At 45.7% G+C, this 21,596-nt stretch overlaps 1 protein-coding gene across 2 annotated transcripts in view; it reads right to left on the reverse strand.

Moving 5' to 3' along the window:
- Positions 1 to 21,596, reverse strand: part of atp13a2 (ATPase cation transporting 13A2) — a 66,785-nt gene that overhangs the window by 21,636 nt on the left and 23,553 nt on the right. For both annotated transcript variants that reach the window (XR_013549151.1, XM_078425114.1), the window contains exons 6-16: positions 20,164 to 20,243; positions 17,537 to 17,614; positions 16,254 to 16,323; positions 13,569 to 13,703; positions 10,844 to 10,910; positions 9,774 to 9,905; positions 9,427 to 9,585; positions 7,438 to 7,548; positions 5,821 to 5,867; positions 3,544 to 3,732; positions 1,869 to 2,075 (exon numbers count right to left, since the gene is read on the reverse strand). Coding sequence is in view for 1 of the 2 variants with exons in the window: in XM_078425114.1 (XP_078281240.1) it covers positions 1,869 to 2,075; positions 3,544 to 3,732; positions 5,821 to 5,867; positions 7,438 to 7,548; positions 9,427 to 9,585; positions 9,774 to 9,905; positions 10,844 to 10,910; positions 13,569 to 13,703; positions 16,254 to 16,323; positions 17,537 to 17,614; positions 20,164 to 20,243 (1,275 nt within the window). In the remaining variant the exon portion in view is untranslated. The remainder of the gene's footprint in view (positions 1 to 1,868; positions 2,076 to 3,543; positions 3,733 to 5,820; positions 5,868 to 7,437; positions 7,549 to 9,426; positions 9,586 to 9,773; positions 9,906 to 10,843; positions 10,911 to 13,568; positions 13,704 to 16,253; positions 16,324 to 17,536; positions 17,615 to 20,163; positions 20,244 to 21,596) is intronic.

Genomic DNA, 21,596 nt, shown 5'->3' on the forward strand with positions numbered 1-21,596 from the left:
CCCCATCGTAAGTTGAGGATCACCTGTATGTGATACTCCAAAGGCGATGTTAAAGAAGTCGGGGGGGGGGGGGGGGTTCTGACCACAACAAATGCAGCGGCAGCGTGTTCGCCTGCCCCGGATCGCGGGGCTTGGGTCGGCCCGCCGCGGCCTGGAACGCGGCAACTTCAACAGCCTGACGGCGGGAGAAGGCGGCAGGGGAAGAGAAAAGACATTCTGGCCTTCCATCACAGTGAGGAGGGGACTGGAGGAGACTCACTGTGATGGATGTTTCTTTTTGTTTGATTGTGTGTGTTATTGCTTATTTTTATTGCTCTTGTTGTTGGACTGTGGGTAATCTTTCATTTCACTGCACATTTATGTGTGTGTGACAAATAAATTATACTTGACTTGACTTGAAATGCAGTGTCAGGAGTTTATGTACGTGGAAGGAGACGGGATTTGGCCGCAAGGTGGTGCTAATGGGCATCGCACAACAGGCAAAGAGCCTCTGAGCTCTCTCAAATAGCCTTTGTGAAGATACACTGGGAGGAGAAAGGAGGCGTTTAAATTATTACATTTTAAATTGTGCTTCCTACTTAGTTCTGCTCCTTGGAGTCAGGCAAAGTAAGCTGCTGTGTGGTACGTAAAACCCTCTTCCTCCTGCAATTACCACATTAGGTGCAGCAACTCCATTGAACCAAGCACCTGGAGCTCTTTACATGCACCTGCCAGACATCCCAGCCATCAGCATCGAGACGTGGAACCAATAAAACTGCTCAACCATCTCACTGCTGTTTGTAGGACGTGGTTCCGACCAGACAGAATCATGAAAGCCACACAGGTTCACCTTTCATCTCACACCATTCGCATTAGCAACCCAATCAAGTTCCTCTTGACTCCGAGGCTTTTGGTTCTGGTTCCTCAATGCTTGGCCATATACTTCTCAATATGATGAATGTTTATACCTCTGCCACCCTTTTCCCCAAAATCCCATTACGCTGTCTAGTTTAGAGATAAGGCCCTTCGGCCTACCGAGTCTAGCTGACCAGTGATCCCCGCACACTAGTACTATCCCACACACACCAGGGACAATTTACAATGTTACCAAAGTCAATTAGCTTACAAACCTGCACATGTTTGGAGTGTCGGGGTGAGAAAGGCTCCTCCATCCCTGTCAAAAGTGACTGTACCTCAGTAATTCACCATGTAGAGTATAGAGAGATGACGTTTTGCCAACCAGGACACAAGCTCACTTAATGAATTAGGGATTTAAACCCTGCAAATTCTCAATCTTTTCTCAGAATGCTGCAAGTAAGAATTTCATTGTTCATCTCACGTGACAATTAAACACTCTTGAATTACATATTCGAATGAGGAAATGATGGACAACACCAGATGTGGTCTCCTTTCCTTTAAGCAACGCATTAAGTACACATTAAAGGTGGCCCAGTGGTAGAGCTGCTGCCTCACAGTGCCAGTGACACAGGTTCAATCCTGACTCTGGGTGCTGTCTATGTGGAGTTTGGATGTTTTCCGTGACCATATAGGTTTTCTCTGGTTTCCTCCCATATTCCAAATGCGTACAGGTTTATAGGTTAATTGTCTTCTGTAAATCACCCCGAATGTATAGGATGCAGATGTGAGCAAACATAGAACTAGAGTAGGGGTGAGCGACGGTTGGCTTGGAGGGCCCTGTTTCCACACTGTATCTCTAAACTACACTGAAAAAAACAGTTTGAAAGGTCTCGACCCGAAACATCACCCATTCCTACTCTCCGGAGATGCTGCCTATCCCGCTGAGTTACTCCAGCACTTTGTGTCAATCTGCAGTTGAAACCAGCATCTGCACTTTCTTCCAACACAAACTAGTCTGAGAGTCGACTCACCCAACGAGTTGACTCGATCATCTTCAGGTCGAGTGGGTCACCGATCGGCTGGCTGTTCAGCAGCGTGACGCTGTGGCACGTGGCCAGCGCATGCAGCATCCGGCTGCTGCCAAGGTGCTGGGTGTCGTGAATAATTGGGTCAAAGTTCTTGCCTGTTGCCAGTGCCACTCCCCAGTAGTCCAGACCTTCCTCTGTAAGTGTTCCTGTCTGAGAAAAGCACATCATAACTTGAGAACGGCTGGTGAAATTCTGTCGGCGTCCTTTATGTGGCGACTCTTGGCATACCTTGGGTATGGAAAACTAAGAATTTCACAGTGACTTGTCAATAAAGTATTCATTCATAGAAGACTGAGGAAGTTTGGCATGAACGCCAGCATCCTCACAAAACTTCTACAGATGCACCATCGAGAGCCTGCTGACGGGCTGCATTACAGTCTGGTACGGGAACTGTTCTGCCCACAGCCACAAATCACTAGAGAGTGGTGAAGACGGCACGGCACATCACTGGCAACTTTCTCCCGGCCACTCAGGACATTTTCGACCGGCGGTGCCTGCGGAAGGCACGCAGCATCAATCAAGGACCACAGCCACCCAGCACACAGGCTGTTCTCCTTGTTACCGTCAGGCAGACGATACAGGAGTATGGCTGCACGTACCACCAGACTTAAGAACAGTTTCTACCATCAGGCCATCAGGCTTCTGAACTCAAACACATTTCAAATCATATATGTTGATTATTTTTAATATTGTCTTTTAATCTATTTTTAATATTGTCTTTTTACCTTACTAATGTCATTTTTTAAATTTTATTTATCCTTGGAATATTACTGCTGAGGTGACCCGTTGTCTTGTCAAATACATTTCATTGTACCGTCGACCCTGTGCCAACCTACATATGACAAATAACATTTATTACATTTATTATATTATACTTAGTGATGAATCAATAACCCAGAAATCCAATCTAGCGTCATTTTCTACAGTGCACCCTAGTTCGGTTTAGTTTATTGTCACGTATACTGAGGTTTCATTGCGTGTTACCCAGTCAGTGGAAGGACAACACATGATTACAATCATGTACAGATATACGATAAAGGGAATAACTTGAATAACATTCAATGCAAGATAAAGTCCAGTAAAGACCAATCAAAAATAGTCCGAGGGTCTCCAATGAGGTTCAGTTGCCTGATAACAGCTAGGAAGAAACTGTCCCTGAATTTGGAGGTGTGCATTTTCTTATTTCTAAACCTTTTTGTGCGTTTTCATATTTCTATACCTTTTGCCCGATGGGAGAGGGGAGAAGAGGGAGTTGGCCAGGGTGCGACTTGTCCTTGATTATGCTGGTGGCCTTGCCGGGGCAGCATGAAGTGTAAATGGATTTAATGCACCTGTAAGGTCCATACACTCACATCCATGAGGTGTAAATGGAGTCAATGTAAATGGACCTGGTAGATCACTCAGTATATTTCTGATCCAGGCCTGGTCTTCAGACCGACATCCTATGGTATGTGTCTGGCACATGCGTGGTCTTAGCTTTATTAGAGCTATAAGATATTAGAACAATCGAGATGGTTGAGATCATGGGACTCTTTCTCTGCGGTCTCCAATGCTTTTGGCTAATAAAGAACTTTATATGAAGTTAAACAACTTCATTACAACTTCTTACAGACCTCACCTTATCAAAACAGATGAGCTTCAGTTTGCCGCAAATGTTGATGCGTGGAGGACTGATACAAAATATCCCGTATTTTTTCAGTCGGTCTTGGGCATAGATAGTCCCAACAGTCATCGCGGCAGGTAGTGCGGGCGGAATTATGATGGTGATCAGATCAAGGATACGCGTCACCACACGACCCACTGACACCTGGACACACCAAGGAAGGAATGATGCGTCACTGGGAAATCCAGCTTGTTTCAAAGCCACATATTTTCAACAAGGACAGAACAGAGGAGGCAAAAACTGTCTGGAGAAAACTGAACACACAGGAACTGCAGATGCTGGTTTACAACAAAAAAAAGCTATAAAGCGCAAGAGTAACTCAGTGGGTCAGGCAGCATCTGTGGAGAACATGGATAGGTAACGTTTCACAGAGTGCTGGAGTAACTCAGCGGGTCAGGCAGCATCTCCGGAGAACATGGATAGGTGACGTTTCACAGAGTGCTGGAGTAACTCAGCGGGTCAGGCAGCATCTGTGGAGAACATGGATAGGTGACATTTCGGGTCACCAAATCCTGGCAAGTGATGTTGGTAGAGGTCAGAGGGATTGGTTTTATAAGCAGATGGTTAGACAAAGGCCAGAGATGAAAAGACAAAAAGGTGAGAGATAAGGAGAAAAGAAGGGACTTGCGAAGCCTAGATAGAGCTCTTAAGGATAGCGGAGTCAGGGGGTACGGGGAGAAGGCAGGAACGGGGTACTGATTGAGAATGATCAGCCATGATCACATTGAATGGCGGTGCTGGCTCGAAGGGCCAAATGGCCTCCTCCTGCACCTATTGTTTATTGAGAGAGTCTTGGTGGAAGGGGAAAAATGGATGCTAGTCCAGGTGGGGCACAGGGAAGAGGGGGGGTAGAAAAATTAACACCCAGCTCGCCTGCATCTACCTAATCACTTGCCAGGCTTTGTCCTTCCCCCTCCTCTCTTCCAACTTTCTCCCACCCACCCCCCACCACAATCAGTCCAAAGAAGGGTCCTGACCCGAAACATCACCTATCCATGTTCTCCAGAGATGCTGCCTGACCCGCTGAGTTACTCCAGCACATTGCTTCATTGTTCTTCAAAAGAAAGCACAATGTAGGTGCTGCCTGGCTAAGTTTACATCTCGTCCAATGGACTAACTTTCATTCCTTGCCTGAATTTTAGAATTCCTCAAAAAGACATCAAAATCTCAGATTTTAAGACATCAACTAAAGGCAGACAGCACAGCTGGTAGAGCTACTACTACCTCACTGCATTAAAGACCTGGGTTCAATCCTGACCTCAGGTGCTCTCTGTGGAGTTTGCATGTTCTAGTTGGGCATGGGTTTCCTCCAGGTGCTTCAAGATCATCCCACATCCCAAAGGTTTGGGAGGTTAATTAGCCACTACAAACTGCCCCTGGTGTGTAGACACGTTGGACAATCCAGGGCAGTTGACCAAATTGTGTGGAAAATAAAAATAAATGGGATTTAAGTAAAATTAATGAAAATTGATGGTTGATGGTGTGAGCTTGGTGCAGTAACGAGCTTGTTACTGTGCTGTATCCCTCTATGAATCTATAAAACAATACAGTTTATAATCAGCTGCTACCTTCTCCACTGCTGCACTTTAAAACTAGCGATTTTGAAATATCTAAGGCAGCTGGAAATTATCTTGAAATTATCCAGAACCAGGGGCCACACAGTCTAAGAATAAAGGGGAGGCAATTTAAAACTGAGGTGAGAAAAAACTTTTTCACCCAGAGAGTTGTGAATTTGTGGAATTCTCTGCCACAGAGGGCAGTGGAGGCCAATTCACTGGATGAATTTAAAAGAGAGTTAGACAGAGCACTAGGGGCTAGTGGAATCAAGGGATATGGGGAGAAGGCAGGCACAGGTTACTGATTGTGGACGATCAGCCATGATCACAATGAATGGCAATGCTGGCCCGAAGGGCCAAATGGCCTCCTCCTGCAGCTATTTTCAATGTTTCTCTGCTGCTGAATACTTTGCTGAATACTTTGATTTTATTTTTGCTTGAAAGATCTGGATTCCCATTAAAGGTTTCCCCAAAGCAGCACATGTGAGAGGACTCTGAATGATGTCCACACCTTCTACTCTTCCACTACACATTGCCCAATCCTTCACAATCCCATTGGGAGTCCGGGATTTTCCAACATGCTAGCTATGATTACAAGAAAAGTGTGATTGGTTTATTCAAGGCCTGAAATAGGAGCCCCCAGACTAAACAAGGACGAGAGTCTCGAACTACTCACCTTCTGCTTTTCTAGAATCACTATGCTGTATATGTCTCCAATCAAAGCTGTAAAAAAATGTTTAAAAAAACTCAATAGTTGGTATTAAATTAAATCTAATGATCGTTCTATACCCTACTAGACGACCCATGGACCCGTCGGGTCCAAACCTCTCCTGCATTGAAAAACTTCTAAACTCCATTTTATTTACCCCCAAACCGCTCAGCAAGATCCCAGGGTTGCGGTCCGCCGCCAGTCCAGGCAGCCCTCCCCCAACTGACGACCGGTGGACACGTTGCCAGCCGGGGAGTCTCCCCCGTGGCCGGGCGAGGGGGGAGAGGGAACCACTCACCCCGGCACCGGGCGGCCAGCAGCCGCAAGGCACTGCCGCATGTTCGTCCTGCCGGCGGCCATCTTCTTTGACCCTCTGCCGCCGCGCTGCACCATGGGAGGAAGGTCAGGCATGGGGCACGCCGGGACGGGCGCTGGTCCTCCCAGCGCTGCTGCGCCGGGGGGGGGGGGAGCGCATTTATTAAAGTTTATTAAGTTAATTACTTTTATAATGTAACGAAACTTGATCAATGCACACCGCAGGTGAATGGTGAGTACGGTGGGCCTAAAATTGTTGCGCTATCGTGTACCGTTTTGGCTGTACTTCGGGAACACACATACATGCATACAGACAAGATGAGAGTTTTAGTTATATAATAATAATAATATACAGATGTTCTGCTCTCTGAGACACCCAGGCATACGGTAATTGAGTCTAGTCTCCTTCCTACTGCACTGTCTATTTCTCGCTGGTTTGCCTGAAGGCATTGACTCATGCTGATACTTTGCCAATTGAGGTTTAGTTTAGTGATATAGCCTGGAAGCACGCCTTTCGGCCCACCGCGTCCACACGGGCCAGCGATCACCCCGTACACTAGGACTACCCCACAAACACTAGGGACGATTTAAAGGAGCCAATTAACCTACAAATCTGAAGATAGTCACAAAACGCTGGAGTAACGCTTGTGTCTATCTGCACGTCTTCGGAGCATGGGAGGAAACCGGAGCAGCCGGAGAAAACCCATGCGGGTCACGGGGAGAACGTACAAACTCACAGGCAGCACCCGTAGTTAGGATTGAACCCGGGTTTCTGGCGCGGTGAGGCCGCAACTCTACTGCAGCACCACTGTGAGGTGTTGGAGTGTTGTCAGGCTAAGGACGGTCATAACAAAATTGTTCTTCTGACCTGATACTGCCTGTGGGAGTGACAGGGAAGGGTCGGGAAGGTACTGATACATGACAGAGAGTGCACAGCCTCTCCACAGGTGATGCCTGGCCCACCGAGTTCCTCCTGCAGCTTCCCTCCACAAACCGAGTCAATATTGCAGAACTGATGAAGGGTCACTGATCTGCAATGTTGACTCTGTTGCTCTCTCCAGTAATGCTGCTTCGCCTGCTGGGTGCTGTACAGTCGTGTCAAACCCTCAGCATCTAGTTTTGGCAGCAGCAGAATGCTGTGGGCCTTCACTCTCCACCTGGTATTTAGCAAGAGCGTGCCTGCACCAGGTGTTTACTCACAGAAGGAAGTAAAGTGTCATAATTGCACAGAGGCACAACCATTCAGAATGGAATAAACAACACACCTACCGAGAACGCCAAGAAAGATAATGAACTTCATAGCATCTTTGTAGAACTTAAATCCCAAAGGTTTGGGATACAGAATAGAACTGATCAGTTCTCCTTTGCTTGTGCAAAAACCTGCAGACAAAGGGAATCAAGGAGTTAATTGTCTGAACTGACAAAGCTGGCACTGTAGCAGTTCCCTGGCAAACCTGGTTTACTAAATATCCCCAAACTGCGGAGCATCCTGGACAATACAGCTCACCCCCTCCATGACACGCTGGCCAACCTGAGGAGCACCTTCAGCAACAGACTGGTCCCACCGAGATGCAGCACAGAACGAAGGCCACAGGAGATCCGTCTTCCCTGTGGCTATCAAACTGTACAACTCCTCCCCCTTCTGTCGTGGGGTAGACTGAGACTGACTCCCCTTTCCCTTCCCCCCAATCTTTGCACATCGCCAATCCTTTCCACTCGCCACTTTAATTTCATGTATCTTGTGTTTTATGACTGTTGGCAGACCAATGTCCTTCCTGGGATAAATAAAGTTCTATCGTACCGTATCGTATAAATGCCCAGTTTGAAAGGCAGTCATCACATATGCCATTTTTGGTATCGCAGCTAAACGACAATCCTTTCCAACTTTCCTCATTATCAGCAAAAGTTTTAATTCAATTCAATGAAGCAATATTTAATCTCAGGGGATGCACAGGGGCGCAGCTGGTAGACCTACTGCCTCAGTGTCAGAGACCCGATTTCAATTTGGATCTCGAGTGCTTTAATGAACAGTCTTCACCTGAAACATTGAATCTGTTTCTCCTCCTGCATATGCTGCAATCATTTAGTTTAGAGATACAGCGCGGAAGCAGGCCCTGTGGCCCACCGCGTACGCGCCAACCAGCGATCCCCGCACACTAGCACCATCCTACACGCACCAGGGATAATTTACACTTATACCAAGCTAATTAACCTACAAATCTGTATGTCTTTGGAGTGTGGGAGGAAACCAAAGATCTCGGAGAAAACCCACATGGTCACGGGGAGAACGTACAAACTCGGTACAGACAGCACCCGCAGTCGGGATGGAACCCGGGACTCCAGCGCTGCAAGCGCTGCAAGGCAGCAACTCTACCGCTGTGCCACCGTGACCGCCCGCATGTCCTCCTTCATTGATGTCACCAGTAACAGAATGAACGCCTGTATTATCAAATGCCAAGCTATGTACTGGTACCTTGTAGACGTAATTCCCCAATCACATCATAGAGTTCTGCAGCACGGAAACAGGCCCTTTGGCCCAACTCGTCCAAACCGAACAACATCCCCATCAAAGCTAGTCCCATTTGCCCGCGTTTGCCTCAGATCACTTTAAATCTTTCCTATCCATCTATCTTTTAAATGCTCTTTCTGGCAACTCATTCCATAATACCCACCAACCTTTGAGTGAGAAAGTTTCCCCTCAGGTTTCTATTAAACCTCCCCTATCTCACCCTTCCCCTGCCATTTGTAATGGGATCACAACTTTCACAGTGCCGTTAAGTAATATGTTTGCTTGCAACATATATAATCTGGGGGTTGCATGACATACTCCTGCCACACCATTAATAACAGATTAAAATTAATGGTGTGACAGGAGGGTGTCATGCAATGGTGTTATTCCTTCGTGTTAAGAATAAGGGGTCGGCCATTTTGGATTGAGATGAGGAAAAACTTTTTCACCCACAGAGTTGTGAATCTGTGGAATTTTCTGCCACAGAAGGCAGTGGAGGCCAATTCACTGGATGTTTTCAAGAGAGAGTTAGATTTAGCTCTTAGGGCTAACAGAATCAAGGGATATGGGGAGAAAGCAGGAATGGGGTACTGATTTTGGATGATCAGCCATGATCATATTGAATGGCGGTGCTGGCTCAAAGGGCCAGATGGCCTACTCCTGCACCTATTTTCCATGTTTCTACTCAATTAACATCATCAAACTCTTGTTCTGGTTTTGATCAGACCCCGCGTGTGCCCAGACAGTACCTGTTCTCACTACCACAACCAAAACCGGTTGATCCTCGCTGTAGCTCTTTGACTGGACAACCTGGGTGCCGCAGAAAAGGGTGTGCCGTTTGTGTTCTTCAGGGGAGTAGTTCACATCTTGATCAGGTAGAGGCGTCTTCATTACCGGCACACTCTCACCTGGCAAAATATCACACAGCAGCAATAAAAGTTTAAAGTAGACACAAAATGCTGGAGTAACTCAGTGGGTCAGGCAGCATTTCGGGAGAGGAAGGAATGGGTGACGTTTTGCTTCGAGACCCTTCATCAGACTGATGTCAGGGGAGGGGGCGGGGGTGGGGAAGAACTGGACGATGTTTGGCTCTCACCTGTGAGCATGCTCTCATTGACCATACACTCTCCAGTAAGGAGAGCTGCATCACAAGGAACCTGAATTCCATCTTCAGGGATCACTATGCAGTCCCCAGGGACCAAATGCTGAGAATTCACCATTTCCACTTCTGTAAAAAAAAAGACCAGCAAACCCTTCTTTAGTCCAATGGTGGTGAATCTGTAGAATTCTTTGCCACAGACGGCTGTGGAGGCAAAATCAGTGGATATATTTAAGGCAGAGATATATAGATTCTTGATTATTAAGGATGTCAGAGGTATGGGGAGAAGGCAGGAGAATGGGGTTAGGGGGGAGAGATAGATCAGCCATGATTGAATGGCGGGGTAGACTTGATGGGCCGAATGGCCTAACTCTGCTCCCATCACGATCTTATGAACTCATTAGCAACAGAGTATGCCAGACAAACTAGCAAGAACCAAACTTCAAGGATATGGCCAATACATCAAAAGTTGGCTTACTTTACAACCGAACATATAAGACACAAGGTTATAACATTGATTACTTGGAATGAATGAAAATTAATACTGCTGGGTGGAAGCATCTTGGGCAGCAAGAGCAAGTTGGGCTGAAGGGCCTGTTTCCGTGCTGCATGACTCGATTTCCAAAGCAACTCCCTTAAAAGGTGTTCCGCGGTGAAACGGGCAACTTGGGTTTTCAAGAGACAATGGCGATTGCTTCGAGGATAGACACAATGCTGGTGTAATTCAGCGGGACAGGCAGCATCTCTGGAGAGATGGAATGGGTGACGTTTCGGGTCAAGGCTCTCCAGGGATGCTGCCTGTCCCGCTGAATTACTCCAGCATTTTGTGTCTATCTTCGGTTTAAACCAGCACCAGTAGATCCTTCCTACGCATGGCGTTTGCTTCCGCATAGCTAGTTCATGATTGAAATCACGTTGTAACCCATTTGACCAGTGTAAAACAAGCAGCTTTCTCTTATTCATCTATCATATTACATCAAATTCATGTCACGGAAACAGGCATTATGGCAGAACTACCTACATATTGTTCCGCTTTGTACATCACAATATAAGCATCAGTCGCTTACCTCCAGTATCTCTGCGGACCTGCACATTAAGTGTCAACTTTACCATATTCCGTAGCGTCACACTTTGCTGCACAAAGAAGAAACGATCAGTGTCATAATCATAAAACTCTTCCCTTTCACAGCCGAATCAGCACATTAATGAATCACAACATACAATATATTTATCACTAAAGCTCAACGCACTTCTGATTAGTAGATTAAATATTAGCTATCGTGGTGTATTAAATTATGAGGGGATAGGGTCGACAGAACCTTCTTACCCAGATGGAAAAATGAAATACTAAAAGGCACAGCTTAAAGGTGAGAGGGGCAACGTTTAAATGAGATGTGTGGGGCAACTTTCTTTTCCAAAGAGGGTTGTGAGTGCCTGTAATGCGCCTGTTCTTATGCTGCACTGTTCTGCACACTATCCGACAAACACACTGGTGACAATGTACAATTTTACCAAAGAAAATTAACCTACAAGCCTGTACGTCTTTGGAGTGTGGGAGGAAACTGGAACACCTGGAGAAAACCCACGCGGTCATGGGGAGAGCATAGAAACTCCGTACATAGAAAAATAGGTGCAGGGTACGCGATTTGAGCCAGCACCATATGATCATGGCTGATCATCTAAAATCAGTACTCCGTTCCTGTTTTTTCCCCATATCCCTTGATTCCTTTAGCCCGAAGAACTAAATCGAACCAAATCGTACAGTCCAAGAATAAGGGGTAGGCCATTTAGAACGGAGATGAGGAAAAACGTTTTCACTCAGGGAGTTGTGAAGTTGTGGAACTCTCTGCCTCAGAAGGCAGTGGAGGCCAATTCCCTGGATGCTTTCAAGAGAGCTCTTAATGATAGCAGAGTCAAGGGATATGGGGAGAAGGCAGGAATGGGGTACTGATTGTGGATGATCAGCCATGATCACGATGAATGGTGGTGCTGGCTCAAAGGGCCGAATGGCCTCCTCCTGCACCTATTGTCTGTTGACAGCACCCGCACTCTGCACTCAACTACATCGTGTGTGCACCTTACACTTTTTACAGCATTTGTTGGTAATGAGAAGCTCATTGTGGTTTATTTATTTTCATTCCGATCATTGCGAGTGCTGTTTTTTTTGTCAATGGCAAAATGCTTTCTGAGGGCAGGTAAATACGCGTCGAATTATCAGTTTGCCTGACAAAATTTAGCTTGTGTATTTAAAATATTATAGCTAGACTGTTTATTGAGTAACCACTATGAAAGTAATTGTTGATTTCATGGAACAGGATGCGAGATGTGGGAGGCAGGAGGTGGGAGGCAGGAGATGGGAAGCTTAGCTCCACCTTCCCCCAGGGCAAGGGCTTCAGTTGCCAAATCCAAAGCTGCAAACTGAGTTACTGTCTCAGCTCCAATCATTCCCACGTCATTTAGTTATTGACATTTGCTTTGCACTAAATCAAAAAGAATATTTGCGGCACGGTAGCGCAGCGGTAGAGTTGCTGCTTTACAGCGAATGCAGCGCCGGAGACTCAGGTTCGATCCTGACTACGGGTGCTGCACTGTAAGGAGTTTGTACGTTCTCCCCGTGACCTGCGTGGGTTTTCTCCGAGATCTTCGGTTTCCTCCCACACTCCAAAGACGTACAGGTATGTAGGTTAATTGGCTGGGTAAATGTAAAAAAATAAATAAAAAAATAAAAAAATTGTCCCTAGTGGGTGTAGGATAGTGTTAATGTACGGGGATCACTGGGCGGCACGGACTTGGAGGGCCGAAAAGGCCTGTTTCCGGCTGTATATATATGATATGATATGATATGATACGATGGCACAGCAGGTAGAGCTGCTGCCTCACAGCGCCAGAGACCCGTGTTCGATCCTGCTGCCTTACAGGGTTTGATCCTGACTTTGGGTGCTGTCTGTACGGAGTTTGTACGTTCTCCCCGTGACCGCGTGAGTATTTTCCCCGAGATCATCGGTTTCCTCCCACACTCCAAAGGCGGACAGGCTTGTAGGCTAATTGTCTTTGGTAAAATTGTAAATTGTCCCTAGTGTGTGTAGGATAGTGCAATTGTATGGAGATTGCTGGTTGGCGTGGACTTGGTGGACCGAAGGGCCTGTTTCCGTGCTGTGTATCTGAATCTGTATCTCTGTATCTACAATAGCAAAACCTGTCAAACACCATTGCTATTTGCTTGATATCTGTCTGTTAAACCTTCGAGCTGTACACGGCTAAAAGCAGATTGCCTTATCACATGTAAAAGGATAGAGGAAGCAATTAAACTTTTAAATAATTATCAGTGTCATAAACTCAGTGTCACATTTACTAACATTATTACTTCTATTCCAATTTTCCAACAGAAACAACTTTTCTTCTCAAATCTACAGAATTAAATCTGACCATTGAAATATTTTAGGTTGATGGAAATTTACTACAAGATGCAAGGAGGAGGTAGTCGAGGCAGGGACTATCGCAACGTTTAAGAAGCAATTAGACAGGTACATGGATAGGACAGGTTTGGAGGGATAAGGGCCAAACACAGGCAGCTGTGATTAGTGTAGATGGGACATGTTGGTCGGTGTGGCCAAGTTGGGCCGAAGGGCCTGTTTCCACACTGTATGACTAATGACTATGCCACAAGATGCCATTTCCGAATATAACCTAACCTCTTTGTTTCACTTTTTAAAAAAACATGAAGTCACCAAATTAATTTTATTTCCAGCAATCATGCTTCAGATCTTGCTTACAATGCTCCTAGTGATGTACCTTGTGTGTCTGGTACAGGGATATAGCAATGGATATCACGGAGATGAACAGGATACACACTGCATAGTAATAATACTCCTCAGTGATCCAAAGTATAATACTGAAAATCTGAAAAATGTAGAAAGGATTCAAGACCTGGAACAGAAAAAGAAAAAGTTCAGCATCAAACTTAGAATTGATAACAAACTAAGCTAAATTAAATCTATACAATTAGAAATAAGCAAAAGATGCGGCTAAACCAGGCAAACTTTGCCTGCTGCTCCCAGAGTGGGTCTTTTAAACCTCGACTCCAACAGCAGCATCCCTTCCTTGAACTGTGCTCTTCATCTATCATGCACCAAGCGTTATTCCCTTTATCCTGTACCTGCACATTGTGGGCAGTTTGATTGTAATCATGTATAATCTTTCCATTGACTGATAGCACACAACAAAAGCTTTTCACTGAAAGTAGATACAAAATGCTGGAGCAACTCAGCAGGACAGGCAGCATCTCTGGCGAGAAGGAAGGGTCCGTGCCAACCAGCGATCCCCAAACACATTAACACTGTCCTACACCCACTAGGGACATTTTTTACATTTACCCGGTCAATTAACCTACAAACCTGCACGTCTTTGGAGTGTGGGAGGAAACCGAAGATCTCGGAGAAAACCCACGCAGGTCACGGGGAGAACGTACAAACTCCGTACAGACAGCACCCATAGTCGGGATCGAACACTGGTCTCTGGTGCTGCATTCGCTGTAAGGCAGCAACTCTACCGCTGTGCCACCGTGACCGCCCTGAATCTGTGATCAGGTGCAGGGTTATTCACTGTTCACAGCAAAATTCAACCTTCTCATGGTTCCCATGCATGCAAGCACACACAGAGAGAGCACTAGTCAAACGCACTAACCTTTTTTTCCACATTTTAACCTTTTTACTTTCTCTATTGCAATTGAATCAAAGCTAATTTAGTAGCCCATGGGGTACACATATCAAGGCCAAACAACACAAGGCTGAAGGGGGACTCTTATTGTTGATGCTCAGACATATGATGTATGACACCTTATTCATGCATTTGGCCCAAGCTACTAGGATGGAAAAATACCCTGTTTTCTTAAATTATAATCACACTTGGACCCACCTGCCCTTTCACCAGCACTCAGTACACTGGCGTTCATTTCCTTACTCGCACCCTATAACGTTCAGTTTAGTTTAGTTATACAGAGTGGAAACAGGACCTTCGGCCCACCGAGTCCGCACCGGCCATCGATCCTACACACACTAGGGACAATTTTACATTTTTACATTTATGCTAAGCCAATTAACCTTTCAATCTGTACGTCTTTGGAGTGTGGGAGGAAACCGAAGATCTCAGCGAAGGTCTCAGGGAGAACGTACAAACTCCACACAGGCTAGCTCCCAATGTCAGGGTCAAAGCCGGGTCTCTCGCGCTGTAAGGCAGTAGCTCTGCCGCGATGCCACCGTGCCCCTGGTCAACAACCCTGCCCTGTTGCTGCCCTGTGTTCACACCTGCAACCAGTGGCTTGCTGGACCACTTCAGAGGGCTGTATTGGTGCTCGTAGAGCTGCTGCTTCAGCGCCAGAGGCCCGGGTTCAATCCTGACCTCAGATGCTGCCTATGCTGAGTTTGCACGCTCTCCCCGTGACCGTGTGGGTTTCCCCTGGATGCTCCGACTTCCTCCCACATCTCAATGGTGTAAAAATGTAAAATTGTCCCTAGTGTGTGTAGGATCGATGGTCGATGCGGACCCGGTGGGCCGAAGGGCCTGTTTCCACTCTGTATCTCTAAACTAAACTAAACGGTATAGGTTTGTAGGTTAATTGTCCCTGGTGTACAGGCGAGTGGTTGGGGGAGGGAATGTGCAGAGAACTTTAAAAGTGGGATTTATGTCAGATTAATGTAAATAGGTGGTTGATGGCTCATGCTGACTCAATGGGACAAAGGCCTCTTTCTGTGCAGAAATTCCAGGACTCTAATAACGGTGGCGCAGCAATAGAGTTGCTGCCTTACAACGCTTGCAGCGCCAGAGACCCGGGTTCGATCCCGACGGGTGATGTCTGTACGGTGGTTGTACGTTCTCCCCGTGACCGCGTGGGATTTCTCCAAGATCTTAGGTTTCCTCCCACACTCCAAAGACGTACAGACAGGTATGTAGGTAAATTGGCTTGGTGAATTTAAAAATTGTTCCTAGTGTGCCTAAGATAGTGTTAATATGGAGGGATCGCTGGTCGTCGCGGACCCGGTGGGCCGAAGGGCCTGTTTCCGCGCTGTATCTAAAAACTAAACTAATCTAAATTAAACCTAAACAATGGAAACACTTACTTGCAAGCAAGTATTTTCTCTTGCCCTGGAGATTTCTGTCTCCCCATTTACTGGAAAAGAGTACTTCCAACAGTGCAAGGGACTTCCGTTCCTTGCAACCAACAATTAAGCACCACCATAGTGGAAACCTGATTGTTTTTGCTCCTCTTTTGTAAAAATCGTCATCTCTATCTGGTCATAAATGCATGAATGAATTCAAGGCCACTAATCTACTCCCATCTAATCAGCGCTTTGCAACTCCAGTTTCGTACATCAGCAAGGCACAGCACAATAATTAAGATACTCATTTTACAATCTGCCTAACCCCAAAATAAAAGCATTGCTCTTTTCTATGGAAAGAAATATGACCATTTCTACTCACCTCCTGTACTAAGAGTGTAAAGTATGATTTTACATGCACCTCAATCACGTTTCGCCCATATACCTGCATTCTGCAAGTTTAAAAAAAAAATAACAGCAATTTAGAAGAGTCTAACTTTTACCAAGGCGATTCTTAGAGGTTGCAATGCCTCACAAGTACTTAGCCTTCTGTAAACATAGTAAATGATAGCAATATATTAATCAAAGAAGCACATCACTGTCAAATCTAAAACGGGCACCAAGTGCTGGAGTAAGTTGGTAGGTCAGGCAGCCTCCCTGGAGAACATAGGAAAGCAGATGTTTTGGGTCAGGGCCCCATCCAAACATCACCTGTCCATGTTCTCCAGGGATGCTGCCTGACTCGCTGAATTACTCCAGTGCTTTGTGACCTTTTCGTAAACCAGCATCTGCAGTTCCTTGAATCTACTGATAAATCTGAGCCTGTTCTCACACTTCACCCACACGTGTTGCAATCCTGTTTTTACGGTCAGTACTACAGTACAGTAGTTGTCGACAGCCAAATTCATCGTGGCTCTTCAAAGAATCGCCTATAATTTTTGTAACTGAATTGATGGATTTCAGTTAGGTCACAGTAATCAAGAGATATTGATCAATTGCAGACAATTGTAATTGATGTATAGATCAAGTGCAATATTACAGGATGATAGAATCACTTGATGTATTCTGCAGGTACCCAAGCAGATAAAAGCTTATTCAAGGTAGGCTGATGATCGAGCATGTATCTCCTGGGAAAAGTATCTCCCTACCCCCTTGTAAAGAAAGGAGACAATGACAAAACAGTGATTCGGGTTTTCCTTGATGTTTATGGTTCAGCAACATACATTTTCACAGACAAGGAATCATTCTAGAAAATTAGCACTACATTTATTTAGTGTAGGAAAATAACTAAAAGATGCTGGTACAAATCGAAGGTATCACAAAATGCTAGAGTAACTCAGCAGGTCAGGCAGCATCTAGGAGAGAGGGAATGGGTGACCAGAAGAGTCTCGACCCGAAATGTCACCCATTCCCTCTCTCCTAGATGCTGCCTGACCTGCTGAGTTACACCACATTTATTTACGTCGTAACTAAGCTTGCACAGGCATCTTTTGTGTGACTACAAGAAGATACTACTAATCAGTCCTAAGATCATCTTTTATTCAGCCTGAAGCCTAAGTCATGCATCACCTCAGAGCTTTACCATCTGCTTGTTTCCAGAAATATTTCAGCTAAACATTCTATCTTGTTGGATATACAGAATTTCTACGATTCTTAAGGACTTACTTTCCAATTTGGCTGTGTCTGCTGAGTCCCTTCTGTTGTTTGTGAATGTCCGCACACGTCAACGTCTCATCGAGATCGCTGAAACAGGAAAAACTGATCAGCAATAAGCACCGCACGCACGCACACACACTCGGTCACTCACGCAAACTTTGTTGTACAAATGCAAGTTAAATGGTTAAAATGACAAGAGTCTGTGAGGGGAATTAAATTCAAGACTAAGAATTCTTACATTTCAAATGTAGAGGCGCCAGCAAGCATTTGAGTTCAGCACGAAAGGGGCTGATGAGTGAATGAAACACAGCGAGGCGTAGAATTTCAGCAGCTGGGTCTTGAAGGAACTTAAATGTTAGGGTGGCAGATCAACCATAATACCAGTGTAAAAGGCAATGCAGCGTGAACAAACGCATGAGAAAGAGTTTCAGTAACGGAGGGACTGCAACAGTCAGGGAAGTGGCTAACACTGGGAGTAAAGGTAATCAGTTTTCACCATGGAGCAAACACATGGCATGTCACAGGGGATTCTCTAGAGTTTCGACTGGTGTACAGAAGAGAGCATATTGACTGGTTGCATCACGGCCTGGTTTGGCAACTTCAATGCCCAGGAGCGAAGAAAACTGGAAAAAGTGGTGAACACTGCCCGGACCATCACCGGCTCTGATCTCCCCACCATCGAAGGGATTTACTGGAGTCGCTGCCTCAAAAAGGAGGCCAGCATAATCAGAGACCCACACCACCCTGGCCACAACTCATTTCACCCCTGCCATCGGAAGAAGGTACAGGAGCCTGAAAACCATAAAGTCCAGGTTCAGGAACAGCTTCTTCCTGGTACATTTGGCTATTAAATACTACAACCTCAAATAAGCTCCCACAGTTGATTCACCACCAACCGTTGTTCCTGCCGCGGGTTCCCCGCGTCGGTCGGTGCCTGGCGCGCCCATGTCGTCTCCCACTAGTCCTGTCAAGTCGCCTGTTGCGTCCCCACTCTCCTCCCCTTGTTCTCCCACGAAAGAAGGTGAGGCGGTCTCTTACCGCACGAGGGCCGGACGGGTTTGTAGGCCACCCGTTAGATATGGCGATTTTGTGTAACTGTGCTCGTATATTCTTCACATTTTGTTTTTCATTGCTTAAGCTACCGTTGTTTCTTTATTTCTACAAGAAGAGATGTAGATGGCCTATTGCATGCTAGCCAATCGTAGTGCTTGTTAGTAGTAGTCCCGCCTAGTAGGTGCTTTATAATATTAAGAACTCGCCTATGTCAGGCAGTAGATGTAGCAGCTCGGAGCTGTAATGTACTGCAGGTCCTATGATGGAAGTGCTTCAATAAAATGATGCGTTGTATCTTAGCGTGTACTTAAGCACTTTAGTACAAGACTATTACTATTGCACTATTATTGTTTTGTGTGAACGTATGTGCGCGTATGTGTGTATATGTATATATATATATATATATATATATATATATATATACACCCACATAAATGCGAGTTAAATGGTTAAAATTACCATATACATGTGCATTTGTGAGTATGTGTATATATAGACTGAACTTTTGTTTTCTCCATCATTTATCATATTGTTTACAGTGTACTATGTTTACATATTCGGTAGTGCTGCTGCAAGTAAGGATTTCATTGTTCCATGTGGGACACACGACAATGAAACACTCTGGACATGGCGGGACAGGGGGCACCAGTTTAGTGCTGCTGCAGCTTAGCAAGCTCGCTCCTGATCGTAGCTGCTGTCGGCACGAGTATGCGCTTTCTCCCCATGACCAAGTGGGTTTCCCACAGGTGCTCAGGATTCCTCCCACATTCCAAAGATGTGCAGGTCAAAAGAAAACATGAACACAAGAAAACTCAGTTCAAGATCCAACAGGGTGTTAAACTTGCAAACAGTGGTGAGAGAATGTGACCAGCAGCAAAGTGACTGAATCTGTGGCCTGGCCTCTAGGCCACAGGCTTAGATTAGTTTGGCGATACAGCACGGAAACAGGCCCTTCGACTCACCGACCAGCGATCAACACTCCCTGCATATCAACACCATCCTACCTACACACACTAGGGACAATTTTGGTACATTTTTCTACCAAGCCAATTAACCTACAAACCTGCACGTCTTTAGTGTGTGGGAGGAAACCGAAGATCTTGGAGAAAACCCACGCAGGTCACGGGGGGAACGTGCAAACTCCGTACAGACAGCACCCGTAGTCAGGATCGAACCCGGTTCTCTGGCGCCAAGGCAGTTGCTCTACCGCTCCGCTACCATGCCACCCTCTGTTAACCACCTTGAACATCTTTCACAGTAAACAAAATGGAAATAAAGTAACCTACTCTGATATAAAAATATCTTGCAAATGCAAATGACATATGTTGCGTATGGTGAGGTCACGTGGGGCGGTGACGTCACCCGTTGTCCCTTATTTGGGGGCGAGGAAGTTGGCAACCCTACAAATACGGGACAAGGGCGGTCCCATATGGAACAAACTAATTTAGCCCAAAATATGAGATGTCCCGGCTAATACGGGACCGTTGGCAACCCTAGATGCCTTGGCATCGTGTTCAGCACGGATATTGTAGGCTGAAGGGCCTGTTGTTGTGCGTTCTAATTTCCTCCCGCATGTCACCTACCTGAGCTTGCAGAAGCTTCCTTTCTTCTCAATCCAAATGTAGCGTAAACCCTCAAAGGTGTAGTATCGAATCACACTTTTCTTTTAAGGAAAACATAAAGTGTGAAGATTAGAAAGTGATCTTGCTTCAAACTGCAAGGAACCATGATCACAGCAACACCATGCTATCCAACATGAAGCTACTTACAGGGATCATAGTGAGGTTTGGCTCTAGAAACATAGAAAATAGGTACAGGAGGAGGCCATATGGTCTTTCAAGCCAGTACCGCCATTCATTGTGATCATGGCTGATTATCTACAATCAGTAACCCGTGCCTGCCTTCTCCCCATATCGTTTGATTCCGCTAGCCCCTAGAGCTCTATCTAACTCTCTTTTAAATTCATCCAGTGAATTGGCCTCCACTGCCCTCTGTGGCAGAGAATTCCACAAATTCACAACTCTCTGGGTGAAAAAGTTTCTCATCTCAGTTTTAAATGGCCTCCCCTTTATTCTTAGACTGTGTGGCCCCTGATTCTGGATTCCCCCAACATTGGGAACATTTTTCCTGCATCTAGCTTGTCCAGTCCTTTTATAATTTTATACGTCTGTATAAGATCCCCACTCATCCTTTTAAACTCCAGTGAATACAAACCCAGTCTTTCCAATCTTTCCTCATATGACGGCCCTGCCATCCCAGGGATTAACCTGGTGAACCTACGCTGCACTGCCTCAATAGCAAGGATGTCGTTCCTCAAATTAGGAGACCAAAACTGCACACAATATTCCAGATGTGGTTCTGAATGAGAAAGGATGCTCATAGATGTTTTACCTTCAACAGCTGTTAATTGGGATCAACAGAAATGCATCAAACTATGCAGCTTATAAAAATACAGACCCACTCTCTAGGTGTATCAAGGTTTAAAACCAGCTCAACTTTAGACATTTGAAATTCGGCATGAATTGCAACCATTCTAGTCAGCTCCCATCAAACCTTTCTCTTCAGTTTTAGGCAAGGAAGGAAGTAGAGCAAGGCACAAAACGCTTGAGTATCTCAACGGGCCAAGCAGCATCCCTAGACAACATGGATGGGTGACGTTTCAAGTCGGGACCCTTCTTCAGACTGATCCAGTGGAATACAGATCAGCTGCAAAGATGGGCAGAGAAATGGCAGATTGAGTTTGATCCAAGCAAGAATGAAGTGTTACACTTTGGGAGGTTGAATGTCTGGGGATAGTATACAGTTAATGGCAAGACCCTGAACAGCATTGATATGCAGCGCGATCTTGGAATCCAATTTCGGGTCAGAATGCTTAAGTAGATAGCGTGACAAGGAGGACGCATGGTATAAGGTTTCACAAAATGCTGGAGTAACTCAGCGGGTCAGGCAGCATCTCTGGAGAGAAGGAATGGGTGACGTTTCGGGTCGAGGCCCTTCTTCAGACTGATGTGAATGG

This window comes from Rhinoraja longicauda, chromosome 30, assembly GCF_053455715.1.
Source record: "Rhinoraja longicauda isolate Sanriku21f chromosome 30, sRhiLon1.1, whole genome shotgun sequence".
NCBI lineage: Eukaryota > Metazoa > Chordata > Chondrichthyes > Rajiformes > Arhynchobatidae > Rhinoraja > Rhinoraja longicauda.